Source organism: Eublepharis macularius, chromosome 7, assembly GCF_028583425.1.
Source record: "Eublepharis macularius isolate TG4126 chromosome 7, MPM_Emac_v1.0, whole genome shotgun sequence".
NCBI classification, from domain to species: domain Eukaryota; kingdom Metazoa; phylum Chordata; class Lepidosauria; order Squamata; family Eublepharidae; genus Eublepharis; species Eublepharis macularius.
Window position 1 is genome coordinate 70,964,053 of NC_072796.1, and position 15,566 is coordinate 70,979,618.

At 38.8% G+C, this 15,566-nt stretch overlaps 1 protein-coding gene across 1 annotated transcript in view; it reads left to right on the forward strand.

The window, feature by feature from the left end:
- The window catches only part of LPIN2 (lipin 2), a 44,930-nt gene extending 29,377 nt beyond the window's left edge, over positions 1–15,553 (forward strand). The window contains exons 12-20 of the mRNA XM_054984628.1: positions 470–559; positions 999–1,078; positions 1,433–1,574; positions 2,928–3,076; positions 3,386–3,472; positions 8,717–8,869; positions 10,538–10,652; positions 11,853–11,956; positions 12,292–15,553. Coding sequence (XP_054840603.1) covers positions 470–559; positions 999–1,078; positions 1,433–1,574; positions 2,928–3,076; positions 3,386–3,472; positions 8,717–8,869; positions 10,538–10,652; positions 11,853–11,956; positions 12,292–12,436 — 1,065 coding nt within the window. The 3' untranslated portion in view covers positions 12,437–15,553. The remainder of the gene's footprint in view (positions 1–469; positions 560–998; positions 1,079–1,432; positions 1,575–2,927; positions 3,077–3,385; positions 3,473–8,716; positions 8,870–10,537; positions 10,653–11,852; positions 11,957–12,291) is intronic.
- The last annotated feature ends 13 nt before the right edge of the window (positions 15,554–15,566 follow it).

Here is a 15,566-nt window from a genome sequence, read left to right on the forward strand (position 1 = left end):
TTAACTTCGTGTATTTGGCTAAGGTTTCTGTGCCCTGGAGAAAGCATTGAATCATTTTCTCCTCATAGGAATAAATGGAGGATGGCTGGGGATACCTTGTTAAGGGTTCCATTGAATTAGACTCCTTGACTCAATCTTCTTGAAACTTGGAGGGTCTTTATAGAACCAGTAGCCCTCACTCTGCTGCATGTTTGTGGCATTTGCTCCAAAAAACCCCAAACCCTCCAGCCACCTAAAAGATTCCTTCATAAGGAGTAATGGGACCTGTTAATTTTGGAATCCCCCCTCCCCCCCCAGATACTATATTCATATATCAGGAATATTGATCTTTATGGCCTCCCTGATACCTGAATCCAAGAAATACCATTTTTTTAAGGGCACACCCAAGCCAGAAATATATGACACTACGTTCCTCAGGATGCAACCTGAAGCCTTGTTGTATATATGAAGTACATTTTTATGATTTTAGGGTACAGTTGAATCTTTGATTAAAGATAAAATGCCAAAGAAGTCTGGAAGATGGTGGTTCTGGCGTAAGAAGGACAGCTTAGTTAAACAGGTAAAGTAAATTTACAGGTTGATAATACTTTGTATTTCTGATGGGTAACTTTTTTCATGCTTATCAGAGCAACGGCAATATGTGCTACTTTTATTTGAGCCAAACATCATCTTCCTACATTTTCCAGTATTTCTAACTGAATTGTGAGCCTGGTGGGAAGCCGTTCATACTTAATGTGGTTTGGAAAATGCTATATTACTAGCTTATGATATTAATAAGATGAATGATTATTAATTAATTAATTAGATGAATGAAATAACTCTTGCCTGAAGCAGCTTTCATATCATAGATTGAATTCAGGATGAGACTATTTCAGTATTTCTGCACATATTCATAACTAAGTTGACATGTAAATCAGAAATATTGCAGGTTGTTTTTCAGTTCAGGTGGCAGTGAAGATGGGTAATGTGTTGATGTGCTTGTGTTTTTCAAATATTAGCTTCCAGAGACAAAGGAAGGGAAATCTGAAGCTCCAAAAAGTGACCTATCAGTTACTATGAATGCACAAGTTGAAAACCGGTATGTTTCATTCAAGTGTGATTATGCTTGGAGTGAATACCTGACCTTTGAAAAAACATGAATTTGCTGCTAGATAGTACTTCATCTTAATGAAGCATTTGACTAGGACTTGGAAAAGTCCACAAAATGCATTTTAAGACATTATGATGTTGCATAAATGTTCTATCTGATCATTTTGCTGTTTCCAAAAATATTAGAATAATTTAAGAAGCATCAAAACTACAAAATGATGGAAGAACACGACTTCGTTTTTCAGAGTGATGGTTAGACTGTGTTGCATGCTGTAGAATACATTTCTTTAAATTGGCTCTAAAAGTCCTGATATATATCATTACTGTTTTTATGTTCTGTTAGACCTACAGATGATTCTTCTAGCGATGAAGGGTCACGGGAACTGAAAGAATCCTTAAAAATAGATTCTATTTCAGTTGAACATCCGAGCCATGGGAATTCTACCTCATATAAAAAATCACTAAGACTGTCTTCAGATCAAATTGTAAGTCTGTGCATCCTGATGATTTTTTTACATAGTTCTGAATTTAATATAGCAGATATTATCCAGAGAAGAACTGGAGAAGTAAAGGTCCAGCTGCTGTTTTTTTCCCTGAAGAACTTTTATGAGGTATTGTTAGTCACTGAGTTAATCGTTCTGGGATCTGGTGAGCTTTTGCTTCTAGAAAAAATGACCTTCACTGGAATACCCTCTTATTTCCATAATTTTAGTTCACTGCTGTTAATATTTATGTGTATTATAGGAACAGAATGGTACAGGTTCCCATTGCTGGTGAATTCTGTTATAGTTAAATGTCAGTTTTTTGAAAAGCATGCCATATTGAAAGTAAGTTATTTATGTGGACTAGTAAACACTTCAGCAGTGATATTGATATGTTAATGGGTCTGGCATTACAGTTCAGTTTGTGGACTACGTTTCCATAAAAAACAGTATTTAATTTTATCTCCATTTTGTGCTGAGTAAAAGAAATGCAGAAATATAAAATGGGTGTTTAAAAAACATGATGTCACTAGAACATTGAGAATTTCTGTGTAATTTAGAGGAACTGAATGAAGACTGTCCTACATCTTGGAATGATTCTCATTTGGTTAATTAGGTCCTTCTTTGTTAGAGAACACTAAAGGCTTGTAGAAAAAACAACCTCCAACTTTAAACAAGGATAGCACTTGTGTAGTTCCCAGGATCCTTAGAATTTTGGCTCTTTGTTTGCATTTACTGTCTTAGCAGTCTTTTTAGCCCTCTGTACTTCTGTGGAATGGAGGAACGAACTTGGGGATTAGGCTATAAACAAGAACTTTTAACTTCAGCCAAAGGGAAATTATCTGTAATGTACACAGAATGGTAAAGCTTTACTGGGTTTTACTGAGATAACTAGTTCTAAGTATCTTCATTAATACTTTGATTTGAGTCTTTTTGACATATTTGTAACATTAGCCTACCTCAATCCTGTGAATACGTTTAATGAAATAGGTTTCTTTGCTCTGACACCATTCCAGAGATGAACTGTGATTTATCAGTTAATCTTAAGGGGGCAGATGTTGGCATAAAGGTTAAGAGTTCATTGTGTCAAGGTAGACTTGTATCCAGTCTGCTATCTTAGTATTTGATTTTAATGGGTAAACTTGTCTGAATTGGTATTTTGGCTTAACTGGTTTGTAGAAAGAGGAGATAGATTATAAATGATCATCATCTGTGTTAGAAGTTCTGGGAATTGTACAACTTTCAAAAAAATCTATATAATAAACATTAGTTTTAGTATTGCACTCAAAAAATCTTTTGAAATGGAACATTGCATTCCTTTTTTGTTAACCTTAATTGTGCCTTTTGATTTTAAAGGGAAAGCTGAAGCTTAGAGATGGCCCAAATGATGTTGTGTTCAGTATTACAACCCAGTATCAGGGGACTTGCCGTTGTGCAGGAACAATCTACCTGTGGAATTGGAATGACAAAATCATCATTTCTGATATTGATGGGACAATAACAAAGTAAGCTATACTGCTGTTTGTTTCTGATTCATAACACTAAGGAAATTGTTACTGGGGAAATTTCTGTTTTTAAGAATGAGCAAGCTTGTTTAAATTCTGCAGCTTCCATTTCCCCCCATTTCTGCTCTAATCTTTGCTGGAATCTGATGTCATGGGTTAGAGCAAATCAATGTCTGATTTATTTACTGAATCACTGAAATCAGTAAAATAAGTACCTAAACTATATTAGATAATGCTAATTTGTTATAGCTGATTTGATTAAAATTGTTCCATCTGTGTGTCTAGTTCTAATGACTGTGCCTGGTTTAGGTCTGATGCTTTAGGACAGATTCTGCCACAACTCGGTAAAGACTGGACACATCAGGGTATTGCAAAACTGTACCATTCTATTAACGAGTGAGTATCTTGCCTGAAATGTTATGGAACATAAAAATAATTAATACTAATTTTGATAAAGGTAAATCATCAGCACTTTGATTTTGCATAACTTTTGTCATGTTTAACTGGAAAAAAGTCCCAAGTTTATAATCTTTTTCACTTTAACTGTATTAGTTTGCACCTTATCCAGAAACTATATTTCAATTGAGTGTATATTTTTGTTGGTTTTAACTGTTGTGAACCACTCCGAGATCTTAATTAAAGAGAAGCAGTATAAAAATTGAATAAATAAATAAAAAGGAGCTTGAAGTATAGTGGTTAAACATACAGCATGTAAAGAAGTTTAAGCTCTACCAGATGACTCCCTTCCAGTTTGTTTTCCAGCTATAATGCACAAGTGCAGGTCAACCAGGTGACTCAAAAGAGAAGCTTCCCATTTTCTTTTTTATCTTTTTTCTTATACTAGCAAAGTAAGGGATGCTTAAATGGTCTCTATGAAGATGTCACAGAAAAGACTTCTGCTCCGCTGTTATGTGATGTTAAGCTTGGGATGGATGTAAAGCAGCATGCTTGTTTCATAAAAGCAGCAGTCATCACTGCCACTTCCTCATTTTCGCCAGCCTGTTCATTCCCTGAAGCTTCCTTGTTCTGGCATGATCTAGTGATGGGGGCAGTAGAAGTTTTTGCCTGCCTGTGGATTCCCCAGTATAAAAGATACTACTAGGGTTAAAGTAGGCGCCTATACTGATAAATGACCAGTTTGCTTAGCAGGGTCAGCTTTAAGGTGGTCACCCTACTGGAAGATTATGGCTAGACTCTCTGATCAAGAATCTAGGAGGAAGGCAACAGATGCTGGCAGAGGTAAATGGGATCCTGTTGAGGAAAGGAGGATTAGGAGAACAAGGAACAATAAGTGCATTTATCTTGTCACTAAATGCTAAGTAGGAGATACGGAATACAGAGTGGAGGCATAGCGAGGGAAAGAGGACAGTAAGGGGCACATGAAGAAAAAGCCTTGGTTTGTTTCAGAATCTAGGTTTTTAAAAAATGTCTATGGGGGTGGGGGTCACTGTTTCAGGTGGATAGCCATGTTGGTCTCCAGGCTTTAAATGCCACTGGACTCTAATTCTGCTGTGGTGTCACTACTGCAAACTTCTGCAAGAAGCTGCAGAATTAAGTGTCTAAATGTTGAGTGGAGAGGGTTAAACCTTTGAGTGTTGAGTAGCTGGAACTTTATAAAGATTCAGTTAGTATATCAAAAATGTGCCTAGAGGTGTTCCGTAAGTCTGCAGTGTTGATCTTCTAGTTCAAGTTCTTAAAGTCTGAAATTTTAAAGGCCTCTTAAATTTTACAAATTTCCTACAAGAAAAATACTTTGATGTCGAAGTTTATAAACTTATAAACTATAGATAGCTGCACTGGCAAATCATTCTGGGGAAGGGCTTTTTTTCTGGGAAAAGAGGTGGTGGAACTCAAGGGCACCATATGCGAGTGCGGTCCCAGGAACATGTGATGATATCCCTTCCTGGAAGTGACATCACTTCCCAGAAAGTGGCATCGTCGCGCAGGGTGCAGCCACCCCCCCAGGAGCATAGGGAGGTGAGCAGGTGATTTGGGCCTGCTCGCCTCTCTGCCCCTTACGTGGCAGCAATGTTCCCTCTAAGTGGTGCAATGTTGTGAGCCAGAAATCTACTTTGTGAGCAGAAATCTACTTTGAGGGTGTACAGAGAAATCTGACTATGTATCAACATACAATAAAATGAAAACCAATTTTTAAAAACAAAGAAGTGGGAAAGAAAAGTGTTTTAGCTCCTCGAAGTAATGTCTTTGTATTTCATTTCCTCTGTGCATATTGTGTTTCTTTTAGATGACTTTTGCCGTCTCCCTCTCCAGACATAATCACATATACAATCCAATCATTTTATTCACACACAACCAATTGCTAAAATTCTGTATTGTGTACTGGTGGTGGATATTAAATTAAAAGTTAGGGGCAGTGGGACTAGAGAGAATTTGTTTGATTTATTGTTAAGTATTCCACAAACTCACAGTCCACTCAAAAGATTCTACCAATACAGGACACTGTTAACTGGATTCTAGTTGTTTTCACCACATGGAAGGTTTTGCATGAATTATTTTTGGGGGGGGAGGGCAATTTAAACTTTAACCTCTCCCCCAATAAGAGCCACTATACATGGCCCTGCTTGGACTGACACAGAAACAAGGGAGGGGGAACAGGGCACGAGGGGAAGCATCTTTGGTCCGTTTATATACAGAGTGGCACTAACACCAATGAATTCAGCATTATCCTGTCCCATTTCATAATATGCACTTGCCAATATGAAGCAGACCCAGGTTCCACTGTGAAAATGGAAGTGACTGAAAAGATCTTAACGTCAGCCTGATTGTACCAGTTTGCAATTGTTCTAGTTCAGACACTGGAACAGGAAAGAGTCTGGCTCATGCAAGAGTCATATCTCACAATAAGCACTTGGCTTAGGTCAATGGACTACCTAGCTTAGTGTTCTATTGACTGGCACAGGTGGCTTCGAGATCAGTGCCTCTGTCCATACCCACATCCAACTCCAACATCTCTAAGAAGGAGGGGTTTATTTTAGCAGCAACTGTTAATACACTGTCCATAGCTTTAAAAAAATCATTATGCAGCAATGAGTTCCAAAGTTCAACTGCAGATTGTGATCCACTTGAAACTTGCCACCTGATTCTGGTGTAGTCAAGTGTCAGAAACAGCACACCTGTCACAAATCCATGCATTCATGCACCTATCAACTCCAATCTATTTTCAGAAAGGATTGTGCACAATGTCACATATAGAAGCTGTCACCTGCAAACACTGAAGACATTTCCAGAAAACAGCCCTATCCACCCACCCACAGGTTTTCTCTCAGAAGTATCCCATAAGGCAAACAAGAATGATTGTGCATGTCAGTCTCTGACACGAGGCAACAGAGCAACTTTTTTAAAGCAAGGCACAGTTTTTTAGCCTCGGGTTTTTTTATGAAGACAAAAAGTTCAAGCAAATGTTGAACCATCAGTACATCTCAAACCACAAATTATAAGAAACCAGAAAAACACCTTGGTTCTAGAATACCTGAGCAGCAGAATTAAGCCATCTCCTTGAATTGATGAGTAGCTCTCTCCACCTCTTGAAGGGGGATATACTAAAAAGAATACCAGGATTGTCCATTGGAAATCATGGGAGAGGCCTGAAGGCCCATTGGAAATAATGGGAAACAGGAATGCCAGTTTTCTTGCATAGGCTCTATTGAAATACATTACAGCAAAAAAAAAAAAACTGCAAAGAAAATGTGGAATGGATTTTACAGAAAGGTCTCTGGGCCCAGATAGATTATTCAGGGACTGGAATGACAGGCTCCAGAGTGGAATAACAACCCTTGGGAGTATCAGAAGGGCTCTGAGGCTAGAATCATAGACCCGAGGGGAATGACAGCCCCTGGGAGTAGAAGAAGCACTCTGGGACTGGAATGACAGGCCCCTGAGTGGAATGACAGCCCCTGGGAGGCTATCATGTATTTCAGTGGAGCCCATGCAAGTAAACTGGCATTCCTGGTTCCCATTATTTCCAGTGGGCCTTCAAGCCTCTCCCATTATTTCCAATGGGCAATCCTGTCATTCCTTTTAGTACATCCCTCTTGAAGGATAGCAACAGTCAGCATCCTATGCATTATTACTCCAATGTCAACCCCATGGAATTCAATGGGCTTACACTCAAGTCTGTATGATCCGAGTGCAAACCAAAGGGCATCATCCCACTGAGGGATCTGGGAGAATTTTGCATAGGAGGATCATCAGCACTAGTCACACCAAACATCAAAGAAGCAAGGATCTCCTTCCAATCAAGTCCCTGCTTCTGTTCCTTCCCCAAACGTTTCAACTTCAGGTAGCCTACTTAGAATCTATAAATACAGATAGATTTTAATGAAGCTACTTAGTTTTCAGCAACTCACAAAACTTTCACAAACAGACCTGCAAATCAATTACATCCCCCTGCTCCGCTGCAGCTGCAAAAGGCAGCTCAGCTCCCCATACTGCCGGTCTGTTGCTTTCTTCTGCCTTTTTCACTTCCCATAGGAGGAAACTTTGCCAAACCATTGACATACCAAGCCTACTGCTCTGGCTGCTTCCAAAGCAGCCTTAACAGCGAGTCCTTCCAAAAATGGGGGGGGGGGTGATTTTTACACAGTTTTGGAAGGGTGTGGGGGAGAAGGGGGAGAGGAAGTGTTCCAGAGGAAGCCCCTTTACCTGAACAACCAGCTGCTCAAGGAAAAATGCACCTCTCGGCTTGGATCAAAAAAGGCACTGAAGAGAACTGCAGCAAGTGTGAATGGGGCTGGCTGGTGCCAAAACGAGGCATTTGCATATTGGAAGTCTAACAACAGCCCCCTTCCCAGGACTGCCATGTGGTCTCTTTGAGCTCTCCAGGACAGGAAGAGAAGGGGTAGCCCTATAATGCTGCAAGCTCCCACTTTTTTCTATGCTAATGAAGTCTTGGGGCTCTTCTAGTCTCAAGAGCATTTTCACCTACACATTTTTCCACTACGAAGGTGAAAGTTTTAAAAAACAGCTTGCAAAAAAAGTGGATATACGGCTGTGTGCACCAAAGGCTCTAAGTAAATCTGCTTGCAATATTCCTGTAAAATATTTATGCATTTAAACTTTAACACACACACCTCCAGCTGGCCTGTGGGGATTGCAAAGTGCCTCTGCAAGCTGGGGCAGGCAGGCGGGCAAGGGGGACTCGCCTCTAAATGGTGCAGACTTGGTGCAGAACTGCTAGAAGCTAAAGAGACGCTGGGGCTCCAGGAGGCAAGGGAATCTGGTGGGCGGGGCCACCAGATGTGACCTCTTTAGAGAGGTTCTGGAACTGCATTCCGGAACATTCCCCCTCAAAAAAAGCCCTGATTCTGGGTATTTTAAGCCTCACAAAAAGACCACTGTAAGAACATTTTAAAATGATTTAGAGTGTACTGATCATAGTAAGGGAATAAGTACCAAGTTCTATGCAGAGTAGTTTCTGGCTAGAATCTTCATTAAAACACCTTTATCCCATCAGCTGTTTTGTAGGGTAAAGTTTTAATAGAGTTGGAAGACCTGCATCAGCTTTGCCCGTGCAGTAGGATTGCCACCTTGAGTGGGACCTCTCAGTGTTACAAGAATCTACCCTGTTAAGAGAAATATTCTTAATCTAAAATATAAATGAAGCACATTTTTGTTCCTTAGGAATGGCTACAAGTTTCTGTATTGTTCTGCTCGTGCCATAGGAATGGCAGATATGACAAGGGGGTACTTGCACTGGGTCAATGACAAAGGAACAATCCTGCCCAGGGGTCCCTTGATGTTGTCTCCTAGCAGTTTGTTCTCTGCTTTTCATAGGTATGTAAACAAAAGACAATATTTTTGAAGTTATGCCGCTTGTGGTAAATTTGGCTTTATTATAGTATAATAGTCTGTCATGCTCTTCAGTAAGTTGTTGTGGGTTCTAAATATTTCACTTGTATCCGCCACAGGAAAGGCTTGTGCTGGATAGGAAAGTTAGCCTAGGACAGGAGTGGGCATGCCAGAGATTGATTTTTCACTTTTAGTTCAGTACTGTTAATGATGGTTGTTGTGGGTTTTCCGGGCTGTATTGTCGTGGTCTTGGCATTGTAGTTCCTGACGTTTCGCCAGCAGCTGTGGCTGGCATCTTCAGAGGTGTAGCACCAAAAGACAGAGATCTCTCAGTGTGAGAGATCTCTGTCTTTTGGTGCTACACCTCTGAAGATGCCAGCCACAGCTGCTGGCGAAACGTCAGGAACTACAATGCCAAGACCATGGCAATACAGCCCGGAAAACCCACAACAACCATTGTTCTCCGGCCGTGAAAGCCTTCGACAATACATAGTACTGTTAATGTTTATGGACTACCTAATGGTTGCTGGAACATGATCTGATCCCGAAAACCACTTTTTGTCAGTTGATCAAGACTGTAGTGCAAAACTGAAGTCCACACCACCCTTGTCGAGTGGAAATGTATCATTGCCTTCTGCTTTTTATTAATATCCTGTGAATAATAATTTTTTTCAAATCTTTCTATATAGGCTGCTGTGTAGAAAAGTCATTCAGAGGGCTAAGTTAAAACTAGCAAAAGACCATGTAATTTTTGCATATAGACAAAGGGACTGGGGGTGAAAGGAGGACTCCAACCTTTTCCCCTATCCCTTTCCCCTCTTCTTGTTTCCTGCTCTGTTTATTGGTTTCATTCTTTCCGTAGTTCTTGTCATTCCTCTCTCTTTGCAACCAGCATTTCTCTGGCACTCATCCTTCCTACAGCATCCACCTGACACTCTCCATCCCCCACCATTACAGAGCATTTACCTTTTCCTTCCATGGCAGGCATTCATTTAATGTTGGAGAAAATAAAGGGAACCATTAGGGTTGGGGTTAAACTGTTCCGAGTCTCTGGTGATTCAAACTGTTAAGAAACAAGCTGGCTGCAATATGCATCGCTTTAAGTTGTTCTTCTTGGTCACTCTAGAATGTGGCATAATAGGATAGGATAGGATAGGATAGGATAGGATAGGATAGGATAGGATAGGATAGGATAGGATAGGATAGGATAGGATAGGAGAGAACCGGCTGTAACTTGAATATCCAGATGCCTGGGAGAAAGGCACATATATAAGTAAAATAATTTTAAATGAATTAATCTAGGATTTGGGTGAACATTTTGAGACAAGCTGTACTGGAATTTTCAATAGCTTCACATTTAGAACAAAAACACCTTTGAAAAACTTCAGGCCTTCTGGAGAAAAAGGGCTGCTTTGTACAGCCTGATGCATGCAGATGTTTTTCCATGCAGTCTTGTACACAGGAAGAATCACAAGAGGAATACAGTAAGTACTGGTCTTAACTGTGTTAATCCATCCTCGTTACTTCAATGAAAGACAGACAGTTCAGGGAAGCAGTAGTAAGTTTCTTCAAAGTTTACAAAAATATCATCTTGGGCTGCAAACACTGAACTAAATAATAGGGTATTTGTTACAGTTCATTTTTCCCCCTCAGGGAAGTGATAGAAAAGAAGCCAGAGAAGTTCAAAATTGAGTGTTTAAATGATATCAAGAACTTGTTTGCTCCATGTGAACAACCTTTCTATGCTGCTTTTGGAAACAGGCCTAATGTAAGTCTTGCATCATCCTAACAATGAATCGAAATGTTTGTGTTTTCATGTTTAAAAGGGTGGGCATGGAATTAGTCTTTGTAACTTTGTAAGGAGTTTTAAAAATGTAAACTAAATAATTACTGCTCTTCAAGCTTAGCCTTACCAGTGTATTCATAACTAGGGGTGTACGATTCGGGATAAATACCTGAATCGGATCCAATTTGTAAAGATTCAGGACTTTCAAATCAAAGTTTCCCAAAGCAACTCAGGTCACTTCCGGAAGCTTTGGAGCACTTTCAAATCCAGCAGCTGGCTTCAGCTGACCGGTGGAGGAGGATATCCCCCCCCGCAAGCCAGCTGAAGCACGGAAAGGGCCCTTTCCCTGCCACATGCAAGCAGCACAGAAAGGGCCCTTTGAACTTCAACTGGCCAATGGGAGGGGGAGGAGGGAACCCCCCTCTTTCCCTTCCTATTGGGTGAAATAAACGGTGGGGCAGGAAGTTTCAGTGTGCTCCGAATCCTCATGGAGCATACCAATGCAGCAGCAATTGCCACTTCAGAAATCGCTTATTTCTGATTTTTTTCCCCGCTTTGGAAATTCTGAAGCAGAAAAAATGAATCTTTCTGTCCCTGCACACCCGCATTCATAACTTCTATTGTATGTTTGTTCCTTCCACTTTTGCAGTAGTTAAATCAATTATTCCACAACAGACTTCATTGTGATTGAATCTGTGAAGCTACTAATTACTTTTTTTCTGGCTTGCACTCTTAATCCAAAAAAGGTTAAAGTTTCTTACACCAAATTTCTCTCTCCTAACCTTTTGTTCTCTGTCTTTGTAAAGATCTTTCTCTCCCAAGCATTTGGGAACCTGAGCCTCCTGTGGTAAATTAAGCTTAATCTCCATTTTATCTCTAGGGGTTTCCCCAAAATTTGTCAGTTTAGGCCTACCCTGCTGTTGGCCTGTCCTGTTCTTTCAAACAAACAAAAAAGAGAGAGTGGCACTGGTATAGCATAATTTGAAAGAGAATCTGCTCCTCTAGATGCTGGGGAATGTGAAATAAATACATATTCACATGCTGTAGAATGTATCTGTCTTGACTAAATATGTGTACCTCTGAGTGTACTCACATGAATTTTGTAGCATGACATTAAGACAACTCAGAAAATTGTTGTTTGAAAACAAAATGCAAGTGTGATGATCTTCTTGTAATCTTTAGGATGTATACGCCTATGTGCAAGTGGGAGTTCCTGACTGTCGAATATTCACAGTCAACCCAAAGGGTGAACTAATCCAGGAACAAACAAAGGGAAACAAGTCTTCGTAAGTATAAGATTTTAAAAGCAATCTGAAAGCAAATGCGTCACTTAGTTGACTGGGCTTGAATACAATTTTAGGAAAGTGAGTTTAGTTCATTTGCTAGCCTCATTTAAACTATTAAACTGATTAAACAGAAACATTGCTTGTGCATGAACTGTGTTCTAGGGTTAAGATCCTATATAATCACACAAACTTTAGAGTAGGTAATGGAACTTTCAGTGGAGCTCTCTTTTAAGCAAGCAGTTATACGATTGATCTTGTAGACATTTGTTGCAGCACTGCATCTTGACTGCACTGAAATAAGGATAACTATTTTTCTAATTTCTTCTTTAATACAGATATTACAGACTCAGTGAACTTGTAGAACACGTGTTCCCACTTCTTAACAAGGAGCAGAATTCTGCTTTTGTGTGCCCAGAATTCAGTTCTTTTTGCTTTTGGAGAGAACCACTTCCAGAGGTGAACATAGATGATTTCGTTTGAACAGCATTTGCTCACACAGCACCTCTTTCTAGAGAGAGGCCTCTTTATCCTTTGGTACCATGTGTCTTATTAAATATAGAAAACGCCATGGGTTTGGTACAAGTCAGTGAAATGGAAGGCTAATCTCTCTGTTCTTTAGATTTCCTTACTGAATAAGGCACTGGAATGGTAACTAGTCTTTTAGATAGCAGGCCATCAAGAGATTAGAAAACAGCATAGTGTGGGAATTTAGGGACAGCTCTTCAATTTCATATATACAAATCTTACTGGATGCATGTGGTGATTTGTGCTCTTGTATCCTTAATATTATCATCTTAAACAGAAAATGTATGTTGAACTGATTATAGACACTGTTAGGCCCAATATAGGAATCATTATCTAGTACTGAATTACTTAAGCTGTTTCAGATGTGATATCTGAAACTCTTATGGTTAAATTCCTTAATGTCTTAAGCATTTATTAAGTAATTACTGCTTGATAGTCATTTTGCTGCATCAGAGTAGCGATGGTAGAAGTGGAGATGGTACTGTAGTAGCACATTCTCATAATTGCTTTGCCTTGTAACATTTTTTTAAACCATACAGTGATCGGGCTATCTAATAAGCCTTTCGTTACTTGTGGTATACATATATATGAATCCTTAGCTGCTATATGAAATTGGAAATCTGCAGCGAGGGTAAGAAAACCTTTGCTGCTATATTTGGCACTTCTTAAACTCATTTAGTCTGTGCACACTACATAGGTCAGTAAGCAAAATATACAGAAAACATTCAGGGATAAACTCTTGCCATATAACAAAAAGGTAATGTATATAATCAGTCCTTAAAACTGGGACCACTGTTTAGCCTTGCCAGAACTCTGTGTGTATTGGGATTCTTCAGTTCAGTAAAAGAGGCATGGGACAATGGGACTGAAGTGAAAAATTATGAGTATGTGCTGTAAACGTCAGTTTGGACCAAATCCTTTATTATTAGTAGCACAGTAGATCCAAAAGCAACTTAAGTCCTGATTTAAGTAGCCAGTTGTCTTACATTCTCTAATTTGTTTTAATTTTTGCAAGTCAGTTGAGCGATGTCTGTAAACCAAACAGCAGATTGGGTAAGTTTTAGCCCTTCCCTTGCCAGGCTGTTGTAGTACATCACGAGCAAAACCAAACAAACTGGAAAATTTAAGGTTTTTTTTTACAGTCATCATTAATTTGAAGTTAGCTAGGTCTATATCTGAAGGAAGTGGCAGAAGTGAAATGCTGCCACCACTTGGCTATGACTGATGCTTTTCCTATTTGCCCAGAAGATCCATATACATATATCAAAACTTCCTATTCTCTTGTCAGATATAACATTTTAATTTACAACTCCAACAATTCCTGATGCAGGTTTTTATTTTAAGTCTGCTTCCCTAACAATGCTGAAGGGCTAGGTGCAGCTCTGGTTCTCAGTAGAAGCATGACTAGGCTCCTCGGGATCTTTCACAAAGGTAGAAGAGAATCGAGGCTTGTTCTTCAGTGAAACTGTTTAGAAAATGCACCCAAGAAGAATGAACTGTTATATGGATCAGTAGGCGTAAACACAGCAAATTTCTAGACCTTGCAATTCCTAACACTAGAATGGACAGCTGTGTAATTTCAACATGATTTTTGTCATCCAGGTAGAACTAATTTGATAAAGTACATTTTTTCTAGTGCAAGGGCAGTGTGAATTGTAGAATGCCATCAAAACAAAATTTGCTATACTGGATGAAATCCATTTCAGCAGTTGGAATCTGCTCACTTACCTTTTTATCTTACTTTATGTAAAGCACTCTGAAATGTGAAAAAGTGATTGGAGTGGAGAGATCCATGAGCTGTTTTTGACTATAACAATTTCCAAAAGGCTTCTGGAAGAAGAATTCTTTTATATACTTAGACTGGGAAAATTCTGTTATTTGTATGTTTAATGCTGAAGAGTGCTCTTGAGTCATCTTGATCCAAACATTATTTTGAAATTAATATGCACTTCTTAAAAATAATGTGCTATAATTTATAATGTCAAAGTCTGGATTTGGATAGCATCATGCAGATCTTTAAATATTAAGTTTGGATTTTACCTCAATGACTCTAGAGCTGTCCAGTGGTAGACTGTGCCCAGTATTCACAAATCTTTGTGCTTAAGAGGCCTCCTTAATGTTTCCTTCTTGTAGTGGAAATAGATTATCTAAAATTGGTATTGGGAAACAAAGCTTGTACTATGTCTATTTCAGATCTGCACAAGTTAGCTAATTCTTTCCATGAAAGAGTTGAACATTTATGTTCATGGGAAAACAGCCTTTTAAAAGCTGTTTTGGAAATGCATTTCCTTTTACTTTGGAAATGTACTGAGCAGCTTGTGCTGCAGAAATTATTACTTGAAATGTCATACAAATATACTATGACAGTTTTCAAGTAAGGGGCTGAGAAATCATAGCCTAAAACCTTGCAGCATTTGTGTAGAAATGAACAAGGTAAATGCTGTCCATTATGCAAGAAAACAATCAAATTTGTATTACAATGTATATGTCTAGGTTTCTTATTTCATTGATGTGTTCAAAACTAGTTGTGGGGGGGACTGTATTTCTTAATATTCAAGGGGAGATGTGATTCTTTGAAATATTACTCTTTAAAATAAAAATGTTTCAAGAATTGTTACCTCTACTCAAACTCCAATATGGTTCTTCAGCTGAGGAACTCTGAATTGATTCTGTGAATATGAAATCTAAGTTGGTGATTGAAATAAAAGTGTTCCTGAAGGCAACTAATGCAAAATATTCAAACGGAGAAATATATTGGAATTCATAATTTAGGGGCATGCCTTGTTGCCAAGAATTTTTTGTTAATCAGCAAAACCTCGACTTGGACTTTTTTTTTATTCAGTCAAAAAGTCTGCATTTTGGTTGGTTTTGAATGCAAGGGAAAAAGAGAACTCTTCAGTATATTCTATTTAAATACTGATAATTGTGTTATAAATATTTTTGCTTTGATTTAGTTTTGCTCAGTTATTAACTGGTGAACATTCCAGTACAGTATTTTGTAAAAACTGTTATGTTAGTAAAATAAGTCACTTCTGTGTTTAATTATACTGACAATAAAACATTACCTAAGAATGTTGCTGTTTGT